This window comes from Plectropomus leopardus, chromosome 10 (assembly GCF_008729295.1).
Source record: "Plectropomus leopardus isolate mb chromosome 10, YSFRI_Pleo_2.0, whole genome shotgun sequence".
NCBI lineage: Eukaryota > Metazoa > Chordata > Actinopteri > Perciformes > Serranidae > Plectropomus > Plectropomus leopardus.
Genome location: NC_056472.1, coordinates 7,619,139 through 7,643,291, shown reverse-complemented (window position 1 = coordinate 7,643,291; position 24,153 = coordinate 7,619,139). Strand labels below are relative to the sequence as shown.

General features: G+C 38.9%; 1 protein-coding gene across 1 annotated transcript in view; it reads left to right on the top strand.

Annotated features, from left to right (window-relative positions):
- The window catches only part of dnah7 (dynein, axonemal, heavy chain 7), a 117,230-nt gene that overhangs the window by 5,647 nt on the left and 87,430 nt on the right, over positions 1 to 24,153 (top strand). Inside the window, 12 exon segments of the mRNA XM_042494683.1 lie at positions 65 to 248; positions 387 to 566; positions 4,267 to 4,539; positions 4,908 to 5,035; positions 5,371 to 5,449; positions 5,946 to 6,170; positions 6,308 to 6,454; positions 7,636 to 7,815; positions 9,612 to 9,752; positions 9,921 to 10,288; positions 12,179 to 12,365; positions 23,196 to 23,389. Of these exon segments, the coding sequence (XP_042350617.1) occupies positions 65 to 248; positions 387 to 566; positions 4,267 to 4,539; positions 4,908 to 5,035; positions 5,371 to 5,449; positions 5,946 to 6,170; positions 6,308 to 6,454; positions 7,636 to 7,815; positions 9,612 to 9,752; positions 9,921 to 10,288; positions 12,179 to 12,365; positions 23,196 to 23,389 (2,286 nt within the window).

The window sequence follows — 24,153 nt, the reverse complement described above, 5'->3', positions numbered from 1 at the left end:
GTTGAGTATTACATACATAAAAACGCACAAATCTCACTTTTGAGTTTTCTGTTTTCTACACCAGGTGGCATTCTGAGGTGCACAACATTTACTTCCAGGGGTGCAGGTGCGGGCAGGTACCTGCCTCCAGCAACATAGCCAAACTGCTGTCTTTCTTCAACTGTGCGGCTACACTAATGACCTCCCAGCTGCAGAGCCTTGCATTAAACTCAATGAGGGACTATACACACCTAATTTCCCAAGACCCGGTAGGTGAAAGCAGTTTCAATATAAAAAAAACATGATTTCAACTATTTTTTTTTAGATTTTGACCTAAATGAGCAGGTAGACACTAAAAGAGTAACTCTTTTTCTGCCTTGTTTTGGCCTTGCTCTCCACTATCATAGCAGTCAGACCGAGCCCATGAGCACTCAGGCTTTGTGCTGCATCTGGTCCTGGAAGACAAGGAGATCAAGTTTGAGCCAGAATTCAAAGCGTATGAAGAGACCATCCTAAATGTGTATGAGCTCATGCTCAGGTCTATCAGCACGGTACCTCGAGTGGAGACCAAACTGTACCTTGAGTTGGTAAGAGGAAAAGTGTGTGTGTGTGTTGCTAGTATATTAAGTACCCCTGGCTAAATCGTATGCCTTCCAACACATCCTTCCTCATTATTATGCTCATTTTTTGTTGTTTTAGAGTGGTATTAAAAAAGAGCTGGACAATATATATTATACAATATCATATAGATATAGTGATATGAGACTAGATATCTCAGTGCTGTCTTTTCCTGGTCTTAGAGGCTTGATCACAGTGAAGCGATGTAATTTTCTAAACTTAACAGACTGCTCTCGCTATTATATTATTTGCCTTTTCCACTTGTTAATTATATTCCAACACACTGTTACTCCCATCTAGTCAAATATAGATGCTTGGTCAGTGGCCCTAAGTGTCAAACTATGACCCTCAGGGTACTTCTCCTGCATAGATTTTGGATGCTCAGAGACAGCCTGTCTCTTTTCAAAATAAACTTTTAACTTAATTTCGTTCATTCGTTCGCAACAAAGGCACATTCTAAGATTCAGAGACAAAAAAAAACATAATGGTTTGGCTTGAAATGTGTATGTTTGTCACTAACCTAACGCCATGTAATATACATCAATTATGTCACAAGACTACATGCCACAAAAACTAGCACTACATTGTGAAATATTGTGAAATTGTGAAATAACTCAATTGACTTCCGGTTTCCGCTTGATGGGGTAGGTAGCAAAGGAGAGGAGCTCCAGTGATAGAAAATATTAAACATTGACATTTAAACCTCCATTGATCGATAAAACTAGACACAACCCACATATATTTTACCCGACAACAAAAAGTCCTTATATGAGGAAGAGTTTGCGCCGATGAAGAGGTAAAACGACACAAACTCAGAAAACGGTAACTCCATTCACACACGGCAGTCGAAAGATGGCCGATAACTCAACGGGGACTACACCTGAGACTACACCTGAGACCACGCTTTTTCAGAAAGAGGAGCTACAGATATTCAGAGGAACGATACTGACTCAGATAAAGGCTGAGATTCTGACATAATTTAAAGGAATCCAGACAGACATATCCTACCTTGGTGAAGACACAAACGCTGACATACGGGCCATTAGCCGGCGAGCTAGCAAAGCTCCGCTCGGCGCAGGCAGAGACAACTACGAGGAGACAGGAATCACACTCAGGGAAACGATGGACAGAGTGACAGCGCTACAACAAACACATGAAGCTATCACCAAGGAACGTAAGACGCTACAGAACAAATGGCAGGATTTAGAAAACAGAAGCAGGAGACAGAATTTTGGGCTGGTCGGCATTAAAGAAGGAACCGATGGAGGTAACGTGATCAAATTCCTCACTGATGTTTTGCTCGGAGGTGCTAACTTCGACTTCCCCGGTGATGATGGACAGGGCACATCGCACCCTAGCACCGAAGCCGACCAGAAAGGAGAGGCTTCGTGCCATACTTGTGAGCCATTATTATTACGCAGACAAACGGTGGATCGTGGATCTCGGTAAAGCGAAGGGCCGACTCACATACAGAGGAGACCAGGTGCAATTTTCCCCCAGACTTGAGTCCTGAGGTCGGCAGACAGCGCGCTGCTTTAAACCACGTGAAAAGAAAACTTGGAGATGCCAACGTTACTTACAGTCTGTTCTACCCAGCCAGACTCTCCATCTCGGTGCTTTGATTCCTCACAGGCTGCCGGCGACGTCTTTAACCAGGAAAGAGCCAAAGTGAACTGATCTTCACGCAAGTAACCTGAATGGTTTATTATAGACTCTCTTTAGGGATCATTTTGGGTTGATTGTGGCTATAAGATGATAACAAGCAAGCCGAGTTTTTTTTTTCTGACTAATTCAGACCACACAGTATCAACCTGAGCCTGTCAGTCAACCCAAACAACATGACTAATAGGATTCATAAACAATACTGGCATACAAAATGATAACATACTGTTACTGGCTACAGCAGCAAGCTGGCCTACTGACAACTTTTCTAGTATCATCTGCTCTATAGATATTCCACGCTTATCATAAGTGGTATAGATCTGTTTTTTCTTCTTTCTTTCCTCCTCCTTTTTTATTTTTTTAGTTTTGTGTTTACACTTACAAACTTAAAAGACTTGAATATGTAATGCTGACCGTTTTATAGGGCGAGATGATTCTACAGGATAAGAACAGCCAACTTTTTTTTCTCCTTCATTCTGTATATAGATTTAGATGAAGCACTTAATACTTAGGTTTTTATCTGTTGTTGCCACTGTTTGTTCCTGTTTGATGTTAAACCTAGTGAAAAACTGAGGTTCAGAAGTCCTAAATATTTATTTGATGTGAGGTAGCTTAGGGAACGGGTCAGTTTTTTTTCCCTTTTATCTTAAACCGTGCGAAACAGCAATGTGCCTTTGGATAAGCTTCTTATCCGCTGCTTTTTGCAATATCAATTGAACCTCATGTGGTATCCTTACAAATTTCACTTGACTACGGTGGAATTTTTAGAGGAAAAGCGTAACATAAAGTCTTGTGCGCAGATGATTTATTATTATTTATTTCAGACCCATCTAACTCAGCCCCTGCGATAATTTCTATTTTAAATACGTTTGGGCGAATATAATTTCTTATTTCTATTATCATTATTATTATTATTATTAATATTGTTATTATTGTTATTTAGTTAATTTTGTGTATATATTTTATTGTTTTATAATGTTTTAGATACTGTACATTTGTGTGTATATATGAATGTAGTTAGTCAGAGCTGATTGATTGTAAAATTGTAATTTTAAGGTATTACTTTACTTTTACATTGTTCAAAAAGACAATAAATAAAGTTGAAAAAAAAGGAGGAACTAACTCGATTAACATTTGGTTTCACACGGGAAACAAACATCTGTCTCCTGGGTGAAAGTCCGGAGTTTGTTTGACCCACCCACCCAACCTATGCAGACTCTCTCTCAATATTGTTGGTCAGAGCATCTGAAACTGCCTGTGTGGTGTTTCTCATACCGCTGATAAAGGTCCGACGGCCACTGAACACGTGTTGGTATTCAACAAGCTGGGAGTGACACCAGGTAATATACCCACATAGCTGATGATTTCTGGTCATATATCTTAGTGTGTAAATATTTTGAAAAGTCAACCCTTTAATATTGTCACAATATCGATATTGAGGTATGGGGTCAAACATATTGTGATATTTGATTTTCTCCATATCACCGAGACCTAGTTTACATCCAAGTTAGTGATATTTTGGAGAATGATTATAGAGTGAAGATCATAAGAGGTGTTCCTCTTTTTTTAATCATACCCTCACTGATATAAATGGGTCATACAAAATAATAGAAACAATATGACGTCAGTTTAATTCAATGCGGTTCAGCAGAACAGAGTGATCATAAAGTGGAATCAGCACCTCTCTAAAATGTAACAAAACAACCTAAAGTTCATAAAGGAAGGACTGATTGCAGGGCTATTGTATTCAACTGCATTAGTTTTAGCTGGGTTTGCCTAACAAATTGCCACCTGAGAAGATGTAAAATAACTGCAGTAAATCAGGTCTTTAAGATCTGACTGATTATGCTCCAACTGCTTTTTGTCACCATAGTCATTCCCACCTTTATGTTGACATTGTGTATGATTTATGTACTGTTCTGTATCTTAAAATTACAATAACTGATTATGTTATTACACAATGTAGCTTTCTGTTTGGCTTAATACCCTACCTCTGTGTTCCACTAGCAAGGCTTCCAGTGTGGAAGCACCCTGAAGCCCATCATCCTGCCAGAGATCCTTGAGGCCCACCAGGAGGAGGTGCGCAGAGTGTTCTGGGCTGAGTGTGTGAGGCCCAAGGAGTATGTCCGCGAGTATGATAAATACGCCACGCTGGTATCCACGCAGGCGGAGGAGGATGTGGAGGATTTCCTCAGTGAGCAGCACTCCTTCCAGGAGATCATGGCAGAGATGGTGCACTACCAGCAGCTCGCTGACCAGATCCAGTACACATCATGCAAGGTATCTGATCAGTGAGGTGGAATGGCTGTAAAAGTTATATATTACATTAATAGTTTAGGCAATTAGCTGCTGCTGATATCTAAAGAAAGTAATAATGAGACTTGCAAAAGTAGAAGAGGTGTAGTCTATTGAAAAAGACAAGACTGAACCAACACTTTCTTGGTCGTGTTTCTTTACTCTCTAATTCCACTGATAACTGTTATTCCACACAGCACACTGACTAATTATTCAGGATTCCTAAACAATCTCAAAAGCAACAGTCTTTAAATCTTGATGTTTTCCGTGATTATGACTGTTTTTGCTTGATTGAAGGTTATCTCTTACGTATATGATGTTAGTTGTGTACTGACCAATAATTTGGGCTTTAGGTGGTTCGTCTTGGCATGTTTGAGGTTCAGTCCCATAAGCTTATCCACTCCCTCGTCGAGCGGGCTCAGGAGCTACAGCAGAAACTGGTCAAACGGATGCTAAAGGACCATCAGGAAGTCAACAAGAAGTCAGTTCGTTCACCTTTTTCACTTTTTTCCCCTCCCCGTCTGCACAGAAATCTCAAAATGCAGCTAGATTAGTCCAGAGATAAGCACCAATTTCTGTTTGAGATATACAGCTGAAATAATAGAAATCTTTCAGACTTTAGTCAGCCACTCTGGGGCATTGAAATAAACATTGTGCCAGTTAAAGGGAATGTTTTCAGTATTTGGACCCAGTGGTAGCTGCTATATTGGCCTCTATCCCAATGGTGCCTCTATGCTCCAAGCTGTGCCGTAATGAGATTGTAAGTCTGGGAAAGCCTTCGTATATGTCACTGAAGTATTGCTCTTCCTCTCACAGGCTCTGTAATGAATTCGAGAAGATTGCAGAGAAGGCACTGAGCACACCAGCTGACACGCAGAAACTGATGGAGCTTAAGGTAACGAATCCAAATGCTTGTCACACAGAGCAGCTTGACGTGAGGTTTTTCACTGTGTAAAACTGGCCTTCACACTTCTGTCCACAAAGCAGTTACAGATGGACTTACATGTTAAAGATCTATGGTCTAAGACAGTCCAAAATGTTTGTAAAATCTCACCCAAATACAAAAACTTCTGTGACTTTTAAGTGCTGAAACTCAAGCTCAAGACTTCATTCTGGATCACAAGACATTACAAGTTTAAGACTTACTTCTCTGGTTTCTGCTTCGAAAGATTGTACATTATGTTTACAAATATTGACCGAACATTCTCAGGTCATGGAAATAACAGATTTTAATTCTTGGTTTAGGTGGTGTTCCCCTTTAAAGGTCCAGTCTGTAATATCAGATGAAAACACTAATTAGCTTAGGGTGGTCACTGGACTGTGGCAATGGGAGCAATCAAATGGGTGAAGTGCTATACCAGTGTTTGTTGTTGCCCTGTACTCCCGGTCAGGCCTTCATGAATAAGGTGTTGACCACAGAGATGCCTCTTTTGGAGAAAAGATTGGCCGACTCCAACACACAACTGTGCTTCCTGATGGACTTTGTCACCCTCTCACCGCTGGACATGGAGCTCAACTCACAGACCGTCCAGTGGCTCAAGCGCATGCCGTCCATCTTTAAGGAACACCGAGAGATTGTTGCTGAAAAGACGGAGCAATATCAGAGTAGCCTAAAGGTGTGTATTTCTACTATATCTTTCAAACTGTTGATCTGTTGACTGGAACCTGGATGTTTTTGCATTAGAACTGTAGCGCTGTAGAGTTAATTTGAATGTTAAATGTTATTGAGGGTATTTCTGTACGTGCATTCCAGTTGTGCCGCGATCGCTTTGTGGAAGAACTGGAGAGCTACAGCGTACAGGTGGAGGAGTTTATCACCTTTGGTGAGCTGACAGATCTCAGCAAGTACTTGAAGAAATCCCAGGCTCTCAGTGCTAAACTGGAGTTAGCCATGGAAAAGGTACATGATTTCAATGCTTCAAATGAGAGGAGGCAAGACACTTATTTATAAAGTACATTTCATACCCAAAGGCAATCCAAAATGCTTTGCAGATAACACGGGTAAAAGAACAGTAAACAAGCAAAATAAAACTATTAAAGCAAGCAATCAAAGCACATAGAAAAGAAGCAAAGGCAAGTACACAGATAGAAACAATAAAAAAAAACCAATAGAACAAACAATCAAAAGCACATAGATAAAAGAACAATTTAACAAACAAATAAAAAAAACCCAAAATAATAGAGAATTAATTAAAAGCAGCGGTGAAAAGATAGGTCTTTAGCTTAGATTTCAAAGTGCTCAGCATTGCTTCTGACAACCTATTCCACATTCAGCAGCATAGAAAGCAGCTTCACCATGTTTGGTTCTTTTTTTGGGAATAACTGTTAATCCAGAACCAGCCTGTCTGAGAGGTTCATACTGAGACGGGATATCTGACAAGTATCTTGGACTGTTTAGTGATTTATTGACAATTAATAGAATTTTAAAGTTGATTCTGTTAGAAACTATAAGTCAACATAGTGATCTGAGAACTGCAGTTATATGCTGAGCCTTTCTGGTCCTTGTTACAACCCTGGCACCTGCAAATCATAAGAAGTAGAGAAAAAGGTCTATTTGTAATTTATAGCAACAGCATTATTATATACAAGCTAATGGAGAGTCACAGTAGGACAATAATGCAATGAATAATGCATACGGATTTTAGTTATAATGATACCCAAACCATGATAAAACACAGTTTGTCTTATAAAAGAGCATCTTTACATAGACGTGTATGAGACAATTTTCAAGGCTCTCTGATTTTTGAAGTACATCACTTCACATCTAACATTGAAGAGAGGAGAGGTTGTGCGAACTGGTGGTAATGGATAGGCATGCTTCTGATGAAAGATACACATTCATTATACAGTTGATTATTACACAGTATTTGGAGTTGATTAACAGTAAGTGCTTTCAAATTTTTAACCTGTAGAGGGCAGCATTGCCTGTAGAATGAACTCCGTCACAGGAGTTGTAAGAGGCTTCATCAGGTGTTTGAAACTCATACATAGACACTCATCTACTTATCCATCTGTCTTGGCTTTGTTTATTTCTTTCTTCCTTCTATGCTTCTCTTTCAACCTTCCTGTCACTCTGTTAAGATCAATGATTTCAACCTCGAGGAGGAGGCCTATGGCTGGTCTGTTTCTCAGTACCCACAGCGTAAGAAGATCCAGGACAAGCTGACACCCTTTCTGCGGCTCTATGAGACAGCCACTGATTTCCTAAACCAGTATGAGCTGTGGCTGCACGGACCACTGTCGGGTGTGAACCCAGATAAGGTACCAGAATTTGGAAATTCTTTTGTTATGAGGTTACACATCATATAAAAGTGTTAGCACACCATCAAGCACCTCACAATGAACAGGGACATTTTTTAGTGTCATTACTGCTTCCGTGCAGCTAAAAAAATGCCATCATACGAGGCCTGAACTGTGTGCACTGGGATGTGGCCAGTGTTATTTGTGTTTCACCGGGGCTCAGCTCTCATGTGGTGGGTAAGGAAGGGTAAAACTGCTCTGCAAGAAGACATTCTATTAGAGATGGTGCACTCATGGTTAGCGTGCGTGCCTATCGATGAATTTTGATCGTCAGCAGTAACAGAGAAATGTGAGAATGATGCTTTGTTTAAAATTCTGAATGCTTTGAAAGCTCACTTTCCATTCTGTGAAACCTTCAGCTGTTCAGGTTTCATTCAGAGTGACTTGACAGGATATAAAAAGGCTGCCTTTGTTGTGCACTGTTTCACACCTACACATGCATTTATGAATTTCAGTCTTTAAGCATACTGTATGTCATACATCCAAGTATTTTTGCTCTGATTTGCTTTGTCCAAATAGCACTTATGTGTTGTGTGCTGTTGCTTGTTAGAGTGGATAAAAATTCACAAACACACTCATTTGCATCAGTGGTCTGCTTCCCACTGTTTGACTGACATCTCAGTTTCTGTCTATACTGGTCTGTTAAAGCAGAGAGAGCGGAAGAAAGAACAGAGAGCTTTGTAGAAGACGTAAGAAGTCATTAAGACAAGATATAGGAGAAACACACCTCGATAAAAGGAGATGCATTTAAATAGAACAACGTAAGATGAAATAAAAGATCAAAAAGAGTTCAAAGTGACTAATAAAAAGGAAAGCAAAATTACAGGGCAGTATATATTTGCGTAGGTGATATTAATAAAGTAATGATGTTTTAATGAAGCCTGTCAGCTGTTATTTATATAACGAAGGCCCTGAAACTGAAATAAATAGGAAAGCAGATTATCACTAATTACACAATTGTCTGCCCCCAAAAAAGAAAAATAATAAAATCCAAAAATATGAAGCAATTCTTATGTGACTGCTCTTATTGATACATTTATAGGTGATGATTTATGGGGAGAAACTAAGCAGTTCTACATAAAATCAGACATTCAGCGCCCCCATAAAGCCCAAAGGGGAAAGATCCTTGTGTCGTGAGGCTTTGGCTCAGGGGAAGAGCGGGTGGTTCTCTGATTGGAAGGTTGGCTGTACAATCCCCGTCTCCTCCAGTCACACGTCAGAGTATCCTTGGGCAAGATACTGAATCCAAAATTGCTCCCGATTCTGTGCCATCAGAGTGTTAGTGCATGTAAGTGGTTAATGAGTAGCAGTTGGCACCTTGTACATTAGCCTTGGCCATCAGTGTGTGAATGTGTGTGTGTGAATGGGTGAATGAGACATGTTGTGCCAAAGTGCTTTGAGTGGTCAAAAAAGACAAGAAAAGCACTACACAAGTGCTCTCCATTTACAATCATCATATTTTCCGGGCAATTGCGATGAATCAGCTGTGAAATTGAAAATTAAATCCGGCCCTTTAGATCCAACAGTAGAAAAGTCACCTATTCAGGGCCACCTCTACTGTGCATACAGGATGGCAAGTTTCTTTAACATATATACACTGATAAATAGACAGTGATAAATCCATGATACACAAACAGTTTTTGGTATAATAGACTGTTTTATTTTATTACTATAGTTGGCGATTCATTGCTTTAGTCATTCATAGTCATTCTATTTTTTCTGGTGTCTTTTTAATAAAAACAATCCCACTCATGTAGGTAGAGGGGGATGTTGGTAACTACTGGCGCACTCTGTACAAGCTGGAGAAAGGCTTCAGTGATGTGCCCAATGCCCTCAGCATTGCCACGACAATGAAGACTAAGGTGGAGGACTTCAAGGAGCACATTCCTTTGGTGCAGGTAAGACCTTAACAGAAAAAAAAAGATCTTAAGAAGAAAGAATTGTTTTATTTTCAGTTACTTTAAAATCATCACCAAACTTAATAAATCTTTGTATGAACTGACATGCTTTTCCACTAAATTATGTTTAGTATAACAGTTTTTTTTTGGACCACTCCTCCCTCATAGGTTCTGTGCAACCCAGGCCTGCGTGAGCGCCACTGGGATGCCATGTCAGAGGTGGCTGGTGTCTCCCTGCAGCCAGCTGATGATCAAGCCTGTGTGGCTAACTTCCTGTCCATGCGCCTGGAACAGCACCTGAGCAGCTTTGAGGGCATCAGCGAGGCGGCCAGCAAGGAGCACTCCCTGGAGAAGGCCATGGAAAAAATGGCTGGCGAGTGGGGCGACATGGAGTTCAGCCTCCTGGCCTACCGAGAGACGGGCACCTCCATCCTGTCATCTGTGGATGAAGTGCAGATGCTGCTGGACGATCACATCGTGAAGACACAAACCATGAGGGGCTCACCCTTCATTAAGCCTTTTGAGGTGGAGATCAGGTAAGAGATGCGAAGATTTGCTTAAGATTTTTTTTTGCTTGTTTGAAAATACACACACAGGGAAGGGCTAGTTCAAAGTTAACCCTTTAAGCCCTGGATCAGCATCAGTTTTCTTGTTCAGACACCTTTTATAAGGATTGAAATGTGAGCAATTTTTTTTTCATTTCTTTTGTGGAAAACATGGGGGGGGCAATCTCACAAATTGCTAAAAAAATAGTAAAAGGTGACAAGAAAATGATCGGAAAATTAGGTTTAAAAAAGGCAGGAGAAAATTACTACGGAAAAATATCAAGAAAACTTTTTTCTTTTTTACTTTTTATTTATTTCGCTTAGCTTGGGTAATTTTCTTGTTGCTCCTTGCCTTCTCTCTATGTTGCCGAAAGAAAAAAAAAGCCACTTTGTTTTGGTCTCAAAGGCTTAAACAAGGAAACTGCTTCAGTTTTGTTATTTTTTAATCTAGGGCTAATATCACGTGATAAAAATATACAATTTCTCTTTAGATTAGATAAAGATTCAAAATGTTTTTCTGTCTCAGATTTGTAGTTGAGATGCTCTTTGTGAATCCTAAAAAGTGTGGTTTCCATTGAGCATACTGTATAATTCATTCACTACTTTCCTGTTTTTATCTGCCTCTGAGTTCAGCAAATGATGAAATTCCTCCACCCTCTGTAATTTGTGAGAATATTGCAATACTTTGTTGCTGCCAGGCACAGTTTGACAGGATTTCCTGAAGATTTTAAAACAAACGTATTGTGCCATATTTGGCAGGACGCTAAAGCAGCTACTGGAAAGGTTTTTACGAACCTTTTTTGCAATATCACATAAGAATTGTATAATGCCATTATCTAGCTTTATGGGTGGGAGAGGATAATACAACAGTGAGGATTAAGAAATCTCTTTGTTGTACAAGTTTCTCAGAGAGACAATCCCAACTACTTTTTATTCTGAGTGCACTAACTACAGATCAGAGGACTCTTGGCTTTAAATGCGAGATAATATAAATACACATCTAGGATTCCCAAATCCACTTTACCTTTGAGCTGTGACTTTTTGTCCTTCCACAAAAAGTGGAGAATTATTTTGTAAATATAGTTAAGTAATATTAGTATAAGTTGTTTACAGTTGATTTTTTACCCTGAACCTCCAATCAAGTTATGTTTGGAACTTTGAACAAGACTATGTGACTTGTAATAGGAACAAACTGCCAGCCTGAATCAGTATTTTGGTATATCCCAGATTGTAGTCAGTTTGATTTAAGGAAATATGGACAGCAAAAACCAACAAATAATCAAACAAACAAAAAAAAAGCAAACGAAAAAAATGCCATTTTTGCAAATCTGATCCAAACCGCAGTTGGATATGGTTTGAAATGCAATTTCAATTGGATTCTTTTTGAAGCGTCTCAGCCAGGATACTCTGGACGCTCAAATCAGATTTCAGTGTGTCTTTACACACAAGAGACAACAACAATGTCAAATCCGGAGTGACAGAAGTGTTGAGCAGATCCATGCTGCTGCTAGCAGAGCGCTGAAGAGGACCACACAAGGAACAACAGCCTGTGCACAGACGCCAAAATAAATTGCTTGGAGGGCAACGTGATGGACCTGCATTTCTCATGCTTCCTTGTTGGAAAATCATGTCCCCAGCACTGCTGTGTTGTTACTGATGCCTCCTTGCTACCATAGCAACCAATGCAGATAGATCTGCGATGTCTGCACTCATAAATCTGATCTGGTTGCTTAAAAAGAACTGTGCAGAGAGTCTGTCTTCATGACGATTTGACAAACAAATCTTATTGGCCTGCAGAGTGAGTTGTAGTAAGCTGTAGTTGTGCCTCTTTATATACCTAAATTTGTATTCCCACTTACATGTACTCATGTTCTCCTGCAGGGAATGGGAGGGCAAGTTGCTGCTCCTTCAAGAGATCCTGGATGAATGGTTAAAGGTGCAGTCCACTTGGCTCTACCTGGAGCCCATATTCAGCTCCCCAGACATCATGACTCAGATGCCAGAGGAGGGACGCCGTTTCACAACCGTTGACAAATCCTGGAGGGACACCATGAAGCAAGTCTCACTGGTGAGTTGACAGATTTTCTTATGTTTTTATTGTGAATTTATTATCACAGCAAAATACTGGAAAGATCAAGAAGACCATGTTTAATACAAGGAACTCTGTTTGGAGGGGTATGAGCAAGAAGCTGCACTTCTCCTTAGGTGGATCAGTTGAGTATCACTGTCTAAAAGGAGGAATGCAAAGAGGATATGTTTTTCAGGACAGTTATCACATAGATAAGAGTGCTATATTTAGTCAGACAGGACCGCAATCATAACTGGAAGGGAAAATCAAGTATATAAAAACAAATGTCAAAAGTGACCATGAATGGTATTAGGTTTGCCACAACATACATTTTAGTGCAGTCTATGGTGGTATACATGAATAATCAAACTCAACCCCAATTTTTTCCTGCCTTGGTGTCCGTGACATGACGTGGTCTATGGCATAATGTTTTGAGGTTGTCCGTCCCATTCTTGCAAGCGCAATATTTCAAGAATGATTTTGGAGAATTTCCTCAGCTTAGACACAAACGTCCACTTGGACTAACTGCTAAAAATTCTTGTTAAACTTGCAGTCTTCTGTTGGCTGACCCTGCTGAAAGTCTCTGTAAAGTGGTAATTAAAATGTGTTCAGAGTTTGTCATATCACAGAAAGATGTGGTATTAAACACCTGACCAAGTTGAATGACCAAAAAACTCCACAATTTAGTACTATATAGTAAAGGGTCTTTGTAATATGTTTTCAACAATCAGTTTCTAACATTTAGAATGTGTTTTGAAACAAATCTCTGAATGTACTTTACACAGACTTGAATACAACAGAAAGTAAAATGTCTTGGCTCTGAACACCAGCCAATAGGTGGTGTCCACCAATAAAGCTGCCCTTTACCAGGGAAAATGTTATTTGACTAAAGGTTTATTGTCAGAAAAAAAGTCACACTGAGGACTGTTGCTGTGCTATATGGTGTAATTTCACCTACATGTCGTTCTTGTGTCAGAGAGGGCTTGTCACCCATGATGAACTAACTGCCCTTGACAAATAAACACAAAGTGGTCTAAATCTAAATATGTAGGACACACGCAACTGTTTTAACATTTTTAATCTCCAACTCAGAGTGAATGATTTTAACAGCAACAGAAAGGATACAATGACATACTTCCCCAGCAAAAAGATAAAAAATAAAATAAAAAGAAAGAAAGGCATCGATCCCAGCAATAAAATGTGAGTCAAACAGGAAAACATTCTACCATCCAGTTGGTGTATTGACCGTACTGAGCCATTTCTTAAAGTATGGTTGCTATTTTTTTTAATAATGTCTATTTAACTGGAGTGATAATAATCCTTTGTAGCCACATCATACATTTCAGTAATAAAAAAGAAGCAATAGTTGGAATTAACATGATCCAAGCCTGATCAAAACATTTACTCATCAGCAGCACAAAGCTGGTTTTAACGCTCACAGGCTGAAAAGATTTTTTTTCTAATGACTTGTAACAAAATCCAGAGTCCTGTGGCTCCACATTCAAGTATGACATCCAAAACTCAGGCCTGGTGTATTACCATTAAAATATAATGTTGTTGCTACAGTTAGACCAAATTTAACCCACAGCATAAACTGACCAGGTGGGGGCGAAACATAAATACACAAACATGCACACACTGAGAGTGACAGTAGAGGGTGAGTGTGGTTTAAAGAGGGATGCGAGAGGCACAGAAATATACAGTAGAGGCAGAAAGGAGTGCTTAGACTGCGACAGGTAGGGGAAGAGAGCGCAGAGAGAGGATGGAATCAGCAGGAAAAGGGGAGAGAGAGCAAAGACAGAAACAACAGAGCGAGGCTAGAAAGTGAGTGTTGCACCAGCATCCTCAAAGAGTTTCCAAAGGGTAATTGGCGTCCTCAGTAGACCTGAAATGAGACACATCAATTTCAGGCAGTGTCCTCCAGAAAGCCCGGCCTGACTGCACCATCAAATAGAAATTATGGATTTTGTCTGGAAGGGGCAGGGCCGTGCTGAGCCACAAAGAAAATGAGGTCACCAAGGGACAGGGGGCCTACACACACACACACACACACACACACACACACACACACACACACACACACACACACACACACACTCGTGCACGTGTACGGTCCGGTTTACTGTGAGTTGTGTACACTGTGTGATGGAGCATGTTGGCACAAATGTTGCTACAGTAATACTTTACACTTGCATTTGTGCTTACCCAACTTTAGGAAAATAGGGCCCCACTTCTAACTGTAAGTTTATTGAGCTTTCCTTAAGTTCAGTGAAGTTAACTCAGTAAGTACAGTATGTATGCTGGAAAAGGGACTATGCACTGTATAATTAAATAGATGATTGCATTAAATTTACTTCATTTAATCAAATAAATGTAAGCCAGAGAACCAGAGAAGTTACACTCCTTCTGTATGCGTAGTAATCTGAGCTTCTCTGTTTTTTGTTTTGGTAGCCAGGCCTGCCGTGCGTAAATGTAAGTGTATATGAGTTCCTCATTTCATGTCCCACTGACTAGCTAGTCACTGTCGTTCTATACTGCACTCAAACTGCGGTTACTGATAGCACAGTCCTGACCCATTTGATTCTGACACCACATGAATGAAAAAAAAGACTTTGTAGGTAAGTGGGACATTTGCTTCTTTCCCCTCAAAGAACAACCAGTTGTTGGTTAGTGACATCTTTGTTACATCATAATGATCTTACACAGCCTACCTACGTACAAAAGAGTTTTGCTGTCATAATAGTGGAATTTGTAAATTCTATACAGTACCTGGAGAAATATTGATATTGAGTACCATTTTTTCTACCATGGGGAAACATTTACATTAAGGGCATAACATTTTTAAGTTTTCATGAAAGATAATTATATAGGGTATACAGGCTATAATATTACAACAACTTTTCTTTTCGTGGTTAGTAGCAGAGAGCAGCAGATTGACCGTTGACATTAAGAGAGAACGAGAAAGTGCAGTATTCATACTGTAGAAAATGAGTATAAATACCTTTCAAATATGTGGAATCGGTACGTAACACTGCAAGTGTGATGCCGAGTCAGTTATTTAAAATAAAATGTTTTCTTTGTCAATGTAAACTTATACATGATGACTGAAGATGAATATTGTGGGCCAGGTGGCACTAGTTGTCGAACATGTACATGCTGAGTGTCAGAGATAATTAAAGGCAATTTTGCAAAGTATAAAAACACTAAAAGGTTTGATACATTTACTGCTTTTAACCATACAAATACGGGTTGTAGCTACTTGGGTATCACCTGTTGATTTGTGAACTGCTGTTTTAAACAAGTAGGTATGTTTATCTTCAGCTGGAGCATCTACATGACTCGCACAAGATCAGTCCACATTCACCCCTTAGTTCCAACAGCTTTAGATGGCTATGAAGTGTTAGATTAAAAGTGAGGTGGTTAAGGTTAGGGTTAGGGTATGGGTAAGGGTTAAATCTAATTACTTATAAGGTAAATCACATTGCCATGGATAATTATCAAAGTAAAAGTGGGTTATTGCCATGTTTGGTCTCATATTTAGTCACTACAAGTGGAGTTGTAGCAGAGTTTATCTAACTGTGGCATTAGTGAGTGTCTTGTATGGGTGGTAGGCATGGTTTGTAGGGTGAATGTCACGTAGGCTTCAAATGGAATATGGCTGCAGCTATACATGTCTCAATTTGAAGCCTTGAGTTTGGCATTTTATCCCATCACAATCTTGTTTTTTTTAGCCCAAAGTGACCATATTTGGATAAGAGGGTGGAGCTGTGGAGGAGGGAGAGATAGATCTGACTCACAGACTGTAGTGATGCCTCACAGACAGTCTGTCACTTAAGAGACTCAGCCCTTAAATATGTGTAATTCATCAGTCATAGTATTAGTAGTTAATAAAATGTAAATAGGCTAGTTATTAAAAAAACGTACCCTGATACAGTTGTCATAGGTGTTTAATAAGCTATCGAGACTAAAACAGTTATCTATCGTCTATCGTTTATCTGTACCAAGCTGTTAACATTTTTCTTTTTGTTGTGAAGTAGGGCATTGTAGCAATGGTGTCTATAGCCATGTACTCTGTTTAGGAGTCAGCCTCAAGTGGTCATTCAGTGAACTGCAGTTTTTACTTCTGCATTGGTTTCACTTTTCAGCCTCAAAAGTTGCCGCTTGGTATCAACTCGAAGGAACAGACACTGAAGAAAAAAAAAAAAAGGTTCGCCCATCACTTGTTAGCCTGGATAGCACTGACAGCAACTGCCATTCTGACTCAGTCGCCTCCATGTTTGCTTGTAATGTCAGAGGTGAGAGCCATGTGTGGCCAATCCTAGCCAGGGTGTTTGGCAGACAAACACACTTACAGCATTTTTACAATACCTTTATTTTACTTAATATTGATTGATTGTTTGTGCATTTTGTGAACAAAATGTCTTTTTCATAATGTATGTGATGTTTTTGCTGAGTGTTTGTATTTTTTTTGAGTGGTGAGCCTCCACACAGCTGCGTAGTCACCAGAGTGGGCTCAGACAGTCAGGAAGGATTTGTCATTGTTACCCACTGCATGAATTTAATCAGAAAATAAATTTGCTATAAGCATTTAATAATGTAGTTTCAGGGCACTGGAGATTGTCAATATTTTTCCAAATGATTTGGCAGGCACCTGCTTTACTGCCTCCTGGTGCTGCTTACTGTTTTAAAACATTTATAAGAAACAGCTCGTACTGGTTGCAGGGAAAATCTTTTCATTGCTCTTTATAGTCTCCAAGAATAACCTTTAATGTATATTCAGCGTGAGGTAGATTATAACCTATTGAATAGTTTTTCTGCAAAGCGTGGTGATAAAGTTGAGGAAAAAAATATGATTATGTGTGTGTAGAATAGGTGAATTGTTCATTTGTAATTTCAGTATTAAAAGTAAGTATGAGTGTCTGAACACCCACAGCCACTCAGTCACTCTGCACAGTAACTGCAGTCAATTCCTGAGTACCATTGTTCACCAAACTATCTAGTTATTCACTTTCAAGTGCAAGAAAGACTACATGCTTGCCATTACGTATACTGCTATTTAAGAATGTGTTAAAGATGTGAGCGGAATTTCTTGCACAATATGTCAACATAAAAAAAAAAAAAAAATCCTTGTGTTTTACTGACCATAATTATCAGTCATGGAAATCAAGACTCAAAACTCACTTAATTTCCACCATCCTAAAAAATATCCTAAAATATATTTGGGACAGTGTTTAAACAATCACTTTTATTTGTGTGAATATGGGTGTGATGATCTACCCTGTGTGGCATCTGACTCAGCAGTGAACGCAGGAGCAGTTGGAAGTGTCCTGAAAACATAATAAGATAATTGTTTCAGCTACAGTTGGATGCTATTCTCCTGAAGTATCCCCAGTGGTCATTTGGACACAGCAGGTAAATATTCATAAAAGCCTCCTCTGCTTCTTTATAGAAACTTAAGATAATATAAAAATTACCTAAGAGTATAATGCTTTGAGACTTTTATTTGGTATAGTTTTTTTTATATGCCTGACTTGAGTTGAGTTGCTTAATATTGTGTGTTGAAAGGAAAATATTAAGTCCGTTTGAGAAAGGAATCTGTCAAAAAAGTTGAGAAAAAAAATCATTAGGGGCACCATGACACAATATTCTCACAATACCTAATTTACAGTACAATACTGTTGTGATATTAAACATTTTGCAGTATGCTAGTTTTGCAATAAGATATATTGTGATTTGTTACCTTTCTTTAAATGCATATAATGCCCCCAAAGAAACACTCTCTCGACATCTGTTTTACCTAATAAGTTTTCAGTCTGTCTCACTTTACTCCTGTTTGTTGCAGCTCATTGTATCTAGTGAGCTGATTTTTTTTCCTTTTATTATTCCAGTAGGCTAGCAAAGATTTAATTTGTATTTGCAACATTAATAATTTCTATAATAGAAATATCAATACTTGGCGTCTATGTGTTGATAATAATAATATTGCCACACAAAATGTATCTGTACTGTGATTTATTACAAGACGTCCTGACCACAATTAATTGTAATGCCCATGTATGTTAAAATATCTCAGGGGGTGGGACAGCACTTCAAACAAAAAAGAAACAAAATGAAAGAAAGAAAATATATATATTTGTGGTACGATTTACACTTTGCTTTCTCCTGCAATCACCAGTGTCTTCCAACATGTAAAGCTAATGACTCTTATTCGCCGCATCATGTAGGCCGGTTATAGGAAAAAACAGCCCTCTGTGTAGGCGTACAGTGCATCAGCATCTTGACAAAGAACACATCTCTTCATCTTGTCCATGGCATTGATCAGCAGTGCATGAAATTGGAATCATCTCAACTCCATACCACCACAGAACAGTACAGCTATCTTACCCACAAATCACCCCAGGGTTTTTGCCTGTTGTCATCAGACTGGCCACTGGGAGTTGCTCAAGATCCACTGATGTTCCAGCTCTTTCAAGCCTCCACATCTTAACTTCATTTTCCACCCCCTTTTTTTTTTGATTTTATGCCTGCTTTAATGTGTCATTTATCTACTTCTGCATGCACAATTGCAGAAAAAAACAAGGCCAAATCAATTTAAAATACTTATTTCTATGAACCTGCTTTCTTTCAACTATGCAGCACACCACACCTTTGCCATGTCTAATGAGCTGAGAAAAGGAAAAAAGGTGGGCCATCTGAGCTCGTGGAGAAGATGACTGACATATTGTTTACTAATAGACTGATGGATTCACCCAATATTAACAACAAAATAATAGGCAGTAAAAAGATTGCTTACTTAATATTATACTCACGCTCATGCAGATATAACACTCTGCAGGATGTGCCTTGAACAGACAAGATATTATTTTTCCTGGATGTGTGGTGTGTGTCAGATTTGTACAAAGGAAAATACTCTCTTTAGGTTATGTTTTTTTTTCTGCCTCACAGATTGCAGACCTGCCATATCAGGCGTGGGCAGTTGCTGTCCCCTATTGAAGCCATCTGTTTCGTGCATAAAAACCACATTATCACGTGCATAATACATGCATTAGAGCATTGTTATCCCTTCAGTGTGCTCATGAATAGCTTCCCGCTGGCAGACGCCACATAAAAATAGCCCTGTAATTACATTGTCCTGATGAAATCTATGAAATTCTTGAATCACAGTTCATCAGTCAGACACCCTTAGCTGTGCGGCCCACTGAAACACATGCAAAGCTTGACTGTTTGATTTAGCCTTCGAAGTGACTTTCAGTTACTGCAGCCAAAGTCTTTTCTGCTGACCATAAAAGAAGATCTAAATAGTTTTAATCATTCTTACCACTTGCTTATGGCTTGTATCATATGGTGAGCCCGGCAAGGGTAAAGTCACTTTGGCATGAGTCGATGAACAGCTGTTGCTTCCACTTCCGTCATCAGAAGAAATCAATAGCAAATCATGAGACATAAAACATAATTATCATCCCATTCTTTATACTCTCTGTGGTTGTGGTCTCAAACAGAACCTGATTAAAAGTGTCTCTCAGTGGCTGCGCCCTCTTTAAATGGACAGTGATTCCTACTTGATACAAACCAGAAGTTGTGCCAAGTTAAAGCAATGCAATAATGTACATTTTCCTCTTTGCTGTACTCCCAATTTATTGAATTTAGATTTTCCCTGTTACTTTAAACATGTAAGCATTAGGCACACAACATTGCTTAACATTAAATATCTGCTATGTATTTGGTTTTTTAAGTATTTCAAAACAGATGTCAAAATGGCCATGAATTAGGTTTATACATTTTAATGCAGTCTATAAAGTTGAGCTTCAATCAAGAATAAAACTCAACCTCAATTTTTTTTTTCCAGAACATCTTGCCAAAGGACTACAGTTGAAAATTAGCCAGCTGGCAAACACTGGAACATTTATATAAATGTTGAATAATGTGGGTTGTCCCTATAAGTAAAATAAATTACATACATTTTTATGCATCCATGGTGACGGCGACAGTCATGGCCAGAGGCATTAACTTTTTAGGTTGTCCATATGTCCATCCGTCCATCCTGGTGAACGTAATATGTCAAGAACAACTAGAGGATATTTCTTCAAATTTGGCACAAACGTGCACTTGGATGAATTGAATAGATATTGGTGGTTAAAGGTCAAACATAAAGGTCACTGTGTCCTCACCATTCTCATTCTTTTGAATGCAATAACTCTTTTTTTTTTTTTAACTCTTTTTAACTCTTTTTTTTTTTTTACAAATTTAGCACAAATGTTCACTTTGTACCTTTCATACAATCGAAAGGCAATAATTCTCGTTCTCTGTTGGGTTATATGGCGACATTTTACCAATATTATAATGTCTTATATAGCTGATTTACTGTTAAAAATGAGGGCTGTACTCAACTCAGAATTATATCAGCTGAATCAGATAGGGTGTTTAATGAAAACGTACCACCGTTAGACTATCACTATTTTTGAACGCGATTCAGAAGGACTTTCAGGAGGACAATGATGTTCAAGTAATATTGTAGACAAACTAAGTCAGCTTTCCGAGTTAATACGTGTTCACTATATTAACGACAGATTGGAAATGTAAAGCAGCATTTGTGCAGACACTAGATATCAAACAAATGCCAGATTAAAGCTTAAAGTACTGAGTTGCTGTGAGCTGTAAATTTACCACTTATACGCAAATGGAAGAAAATAACGTTATCTTGACCGAGTAAAGCCTTCTCACTCAGGCTCACCTTGTTCTGGGTCTACGGCTGCCTGTACCGGTCACAGACATCTTTACCAAGCGCACAGGACGACTCGAAAGTAGTGTAATGATTTTACCCCAGAGAGCATGACCAAAAATAAGTATGCTGCACACTGACTGAAAAAGAAGAATTTGAAGAATTTTAGCCGACTAAGGGGTCCCCCCAAGATCATTTGAATCTTTGACTCTCAGTGGGAAGCCCTTATATACGGTATATATCCTTTCTAAAGACATATCATTGATGTTTGAATGTTTTATTTTCTGAACATTTCACATTGCATGTTGCTAGGAGATGTGAAAACTCTCCCATCCAGCAAAAACAAGCTCAAGGCAAATTGTTCACATCAAACAAAGATGAAAGTACACCATCCTCTTTGTGGGCTAGCTATTCAACTATATCAGCTGTTTCCCCTACAGTTTAAATTGTTTCCATTTGCAGAAGCAAGAACCCATGTTGACAAGTGTTATTTAGAAGAGTGCTGTTATTTCTTGCAAAGGAAAATGGTCTATAAACGATAAGTTCATAGGCAGACTTGGGTAAGAAGAAAGCATCAAAACAAAGATAGTTTTCGTGATTTTTGACAAGAGGACTCATATAAAGCAGATAAGGTATGTTTCTCCGTGTTTTTCACTTTGACTCCACACCACCTCTGCATTTTGCTCCTTCCTGCATTTTATGTCATTACACTTGGGGGATGATATCAGCCTGTGCGCTTCATTTTTAGAATCGCCAACGTGTTCATGTGAGCAGGTTCAGGCATCCACCGTCCAACCTTGAAGATTAGATATACTTTTTTTTTATTTAGGCACTTCCTGGGGGTGACAGTCCTACAGGATATTGAGTTAGTGTACAGATGAGATGATATCAGAGCTGAAATATTTCATAGGTGCAAGACAGGCCTCAGGTGAAATCTCTATTACAGTCCCATCGCAGGTTTTTTTTTTTTTTTTAGTGCGCTGTGTGACAAGTGGGCCTCACTGTGGAACATGAATTGGATATTGCTGAAGGAAGATATTGCAGTGTTTTAGTGTTCACCTCCAAGGCAGCAGTGACAACACTGCAATGCTGGAAAAAAATGAATGCAACAAACCATCTTCCTGTCATATGTTTCCTCAATGAACAGAAAGTTACAATATATTGCCAGTGCTTTTTTTACAACACAGGTAGGCCGCTTTGCAGAGCGAGTAGTAGTCATGGTGGAAAAATTCGGGTGGACCTGTCTGAAGAGAGAATTCGATTAAATTGCTGCTTTCTTGCAGAGATAGCGATCTTGAGTGCTCCATTAGAAAAAGCTTTACGGTCCAAAGACGCCAAAGAAAACATATATTTTATTAGTGCCTATGTGAAACTCAGAGAAAACTGCAGTGTGCAGTTATCAGCCGTTTGTGCCACTGTCAAACTAGTGAACAGGAACTGTGACTTGAAATGAGCCTGAGTGGACATGGATTTATCCAAAAATTCATGTGTTTTGAATATATGTATATCCTTTCTATGTGTTGTTTTTGGCAGTGATACAATGACTAATGATGGTGGTAGACTACAGAAGTTGAACTGAAGCTAAAATATTTAACCCCTTTGAAAGCTAGATGCCTTCACAAGCATTTAAACATTGAGGAAATTGGTTTGCTTTCCTTTGAAAATATTGGGGAAAAAGGGCAGTGAGCAAGTTGGTAAGAAATGTTCCGCAATTTGAAGACATTAGTAGATTTGGATATTTTTTTTTAAGGACAAATATCCAAAAAAAACCCCTAAATTTAAAATGAAATATTTTAAAATAATTATCTATATGAATCAATTATGAAATCATTATTATTATTATTATATATTTTACGCATTTCTGGGCCATTTTCTTTGTTTGTTTTTGTTTTAAACTTTTTTCTTTCTTTATTTTTTTTCCTAAATTTCAGGTCATATTCTGGTTCCCTTTCCTTATTTATTTATTTATTTTTGCTAATTTCTTCTTTCTTAAGTTTCTCATTGCCTTTTCCCCATGTTTTGAAAGAAATCGAGCTAATATGCTCAGCTTTCAAAGGGTTAACCAAAGAGAATATTTGCTTTAAATGCTATTCTCCCCCTTTCTGTGTCAGGACAAGCACGTGCTGGCGGTGATAGCCATCGACAAGATGCTGGAGAGGCTCAAAAAGTCCAATCAGCTTCTGGAGATGATCCTCAAAGGTCTTAATAACTACCTGGAGAAGAAGCGTCTCTATTTTCCACGGTTCTTCTTCCTGTCCAATGAGGAGCTGCTGGAAATCCTCTCTGAGACCAAAGACCCCACAAGGTAAACATTATAGTTATCTTCATCTGTGGTTGTGCATTGGACTGCCCCCAGCCGTCATGATCTGTAGCTAAACTACTCAAAATCATTCATGTGTCCTCTGCGATATTGAAGGACAGCCCATTCGTGCTGGGTATCGGATACCTTTGAGATATCAACTGATATAACCCAGTACCAAGTATTATCAAGAAGTTTCAAGTCAAACGAAAGCTGTATTAGATCCTTTTTGCTCCAGCAGCCTGGTAAAGTCAAGCATGGTGTATTTGGTGGATTTAGCACACCAGCCTGCTGAGATGCCACCTTAACATTCAAAATTATGGCTAACAATCTCCCGTTAAAAGCAGAGCCCCAATGAAATGCAGAGTCTCGTTTACATAGCAGGTGTGACTAAACATTTTGAGAAATAAGCGCAGGTCTCAATTAGAGGCCAGGTCTGGTCATTTTTATAAAAGTTCTTTGGATGTATAAAACCTCTCAAAGCACACAGAGTTTTGGGCTACCTATTTGAGCTAGCATTAGTTAGCTGCTTTTGGATTAAACTTTTGCCACACATTGTTAGCTCGATTAGATTCTCCACAATTCAGCCTTTCAGTTCATTTTAGTGAAACCATGAGCACCAAAGCAGAGTTTCATTAAAATTTCTCAGTATAAGTAAACATGAGAGACGAACAAACGTGGTGAATCCCAACCTTTGACGTGGCCATATCCATTCCTCAATTTTTTATATTCCTTTAGTCTGTAAGGGTCCAACAATCAAGAAAATTCAA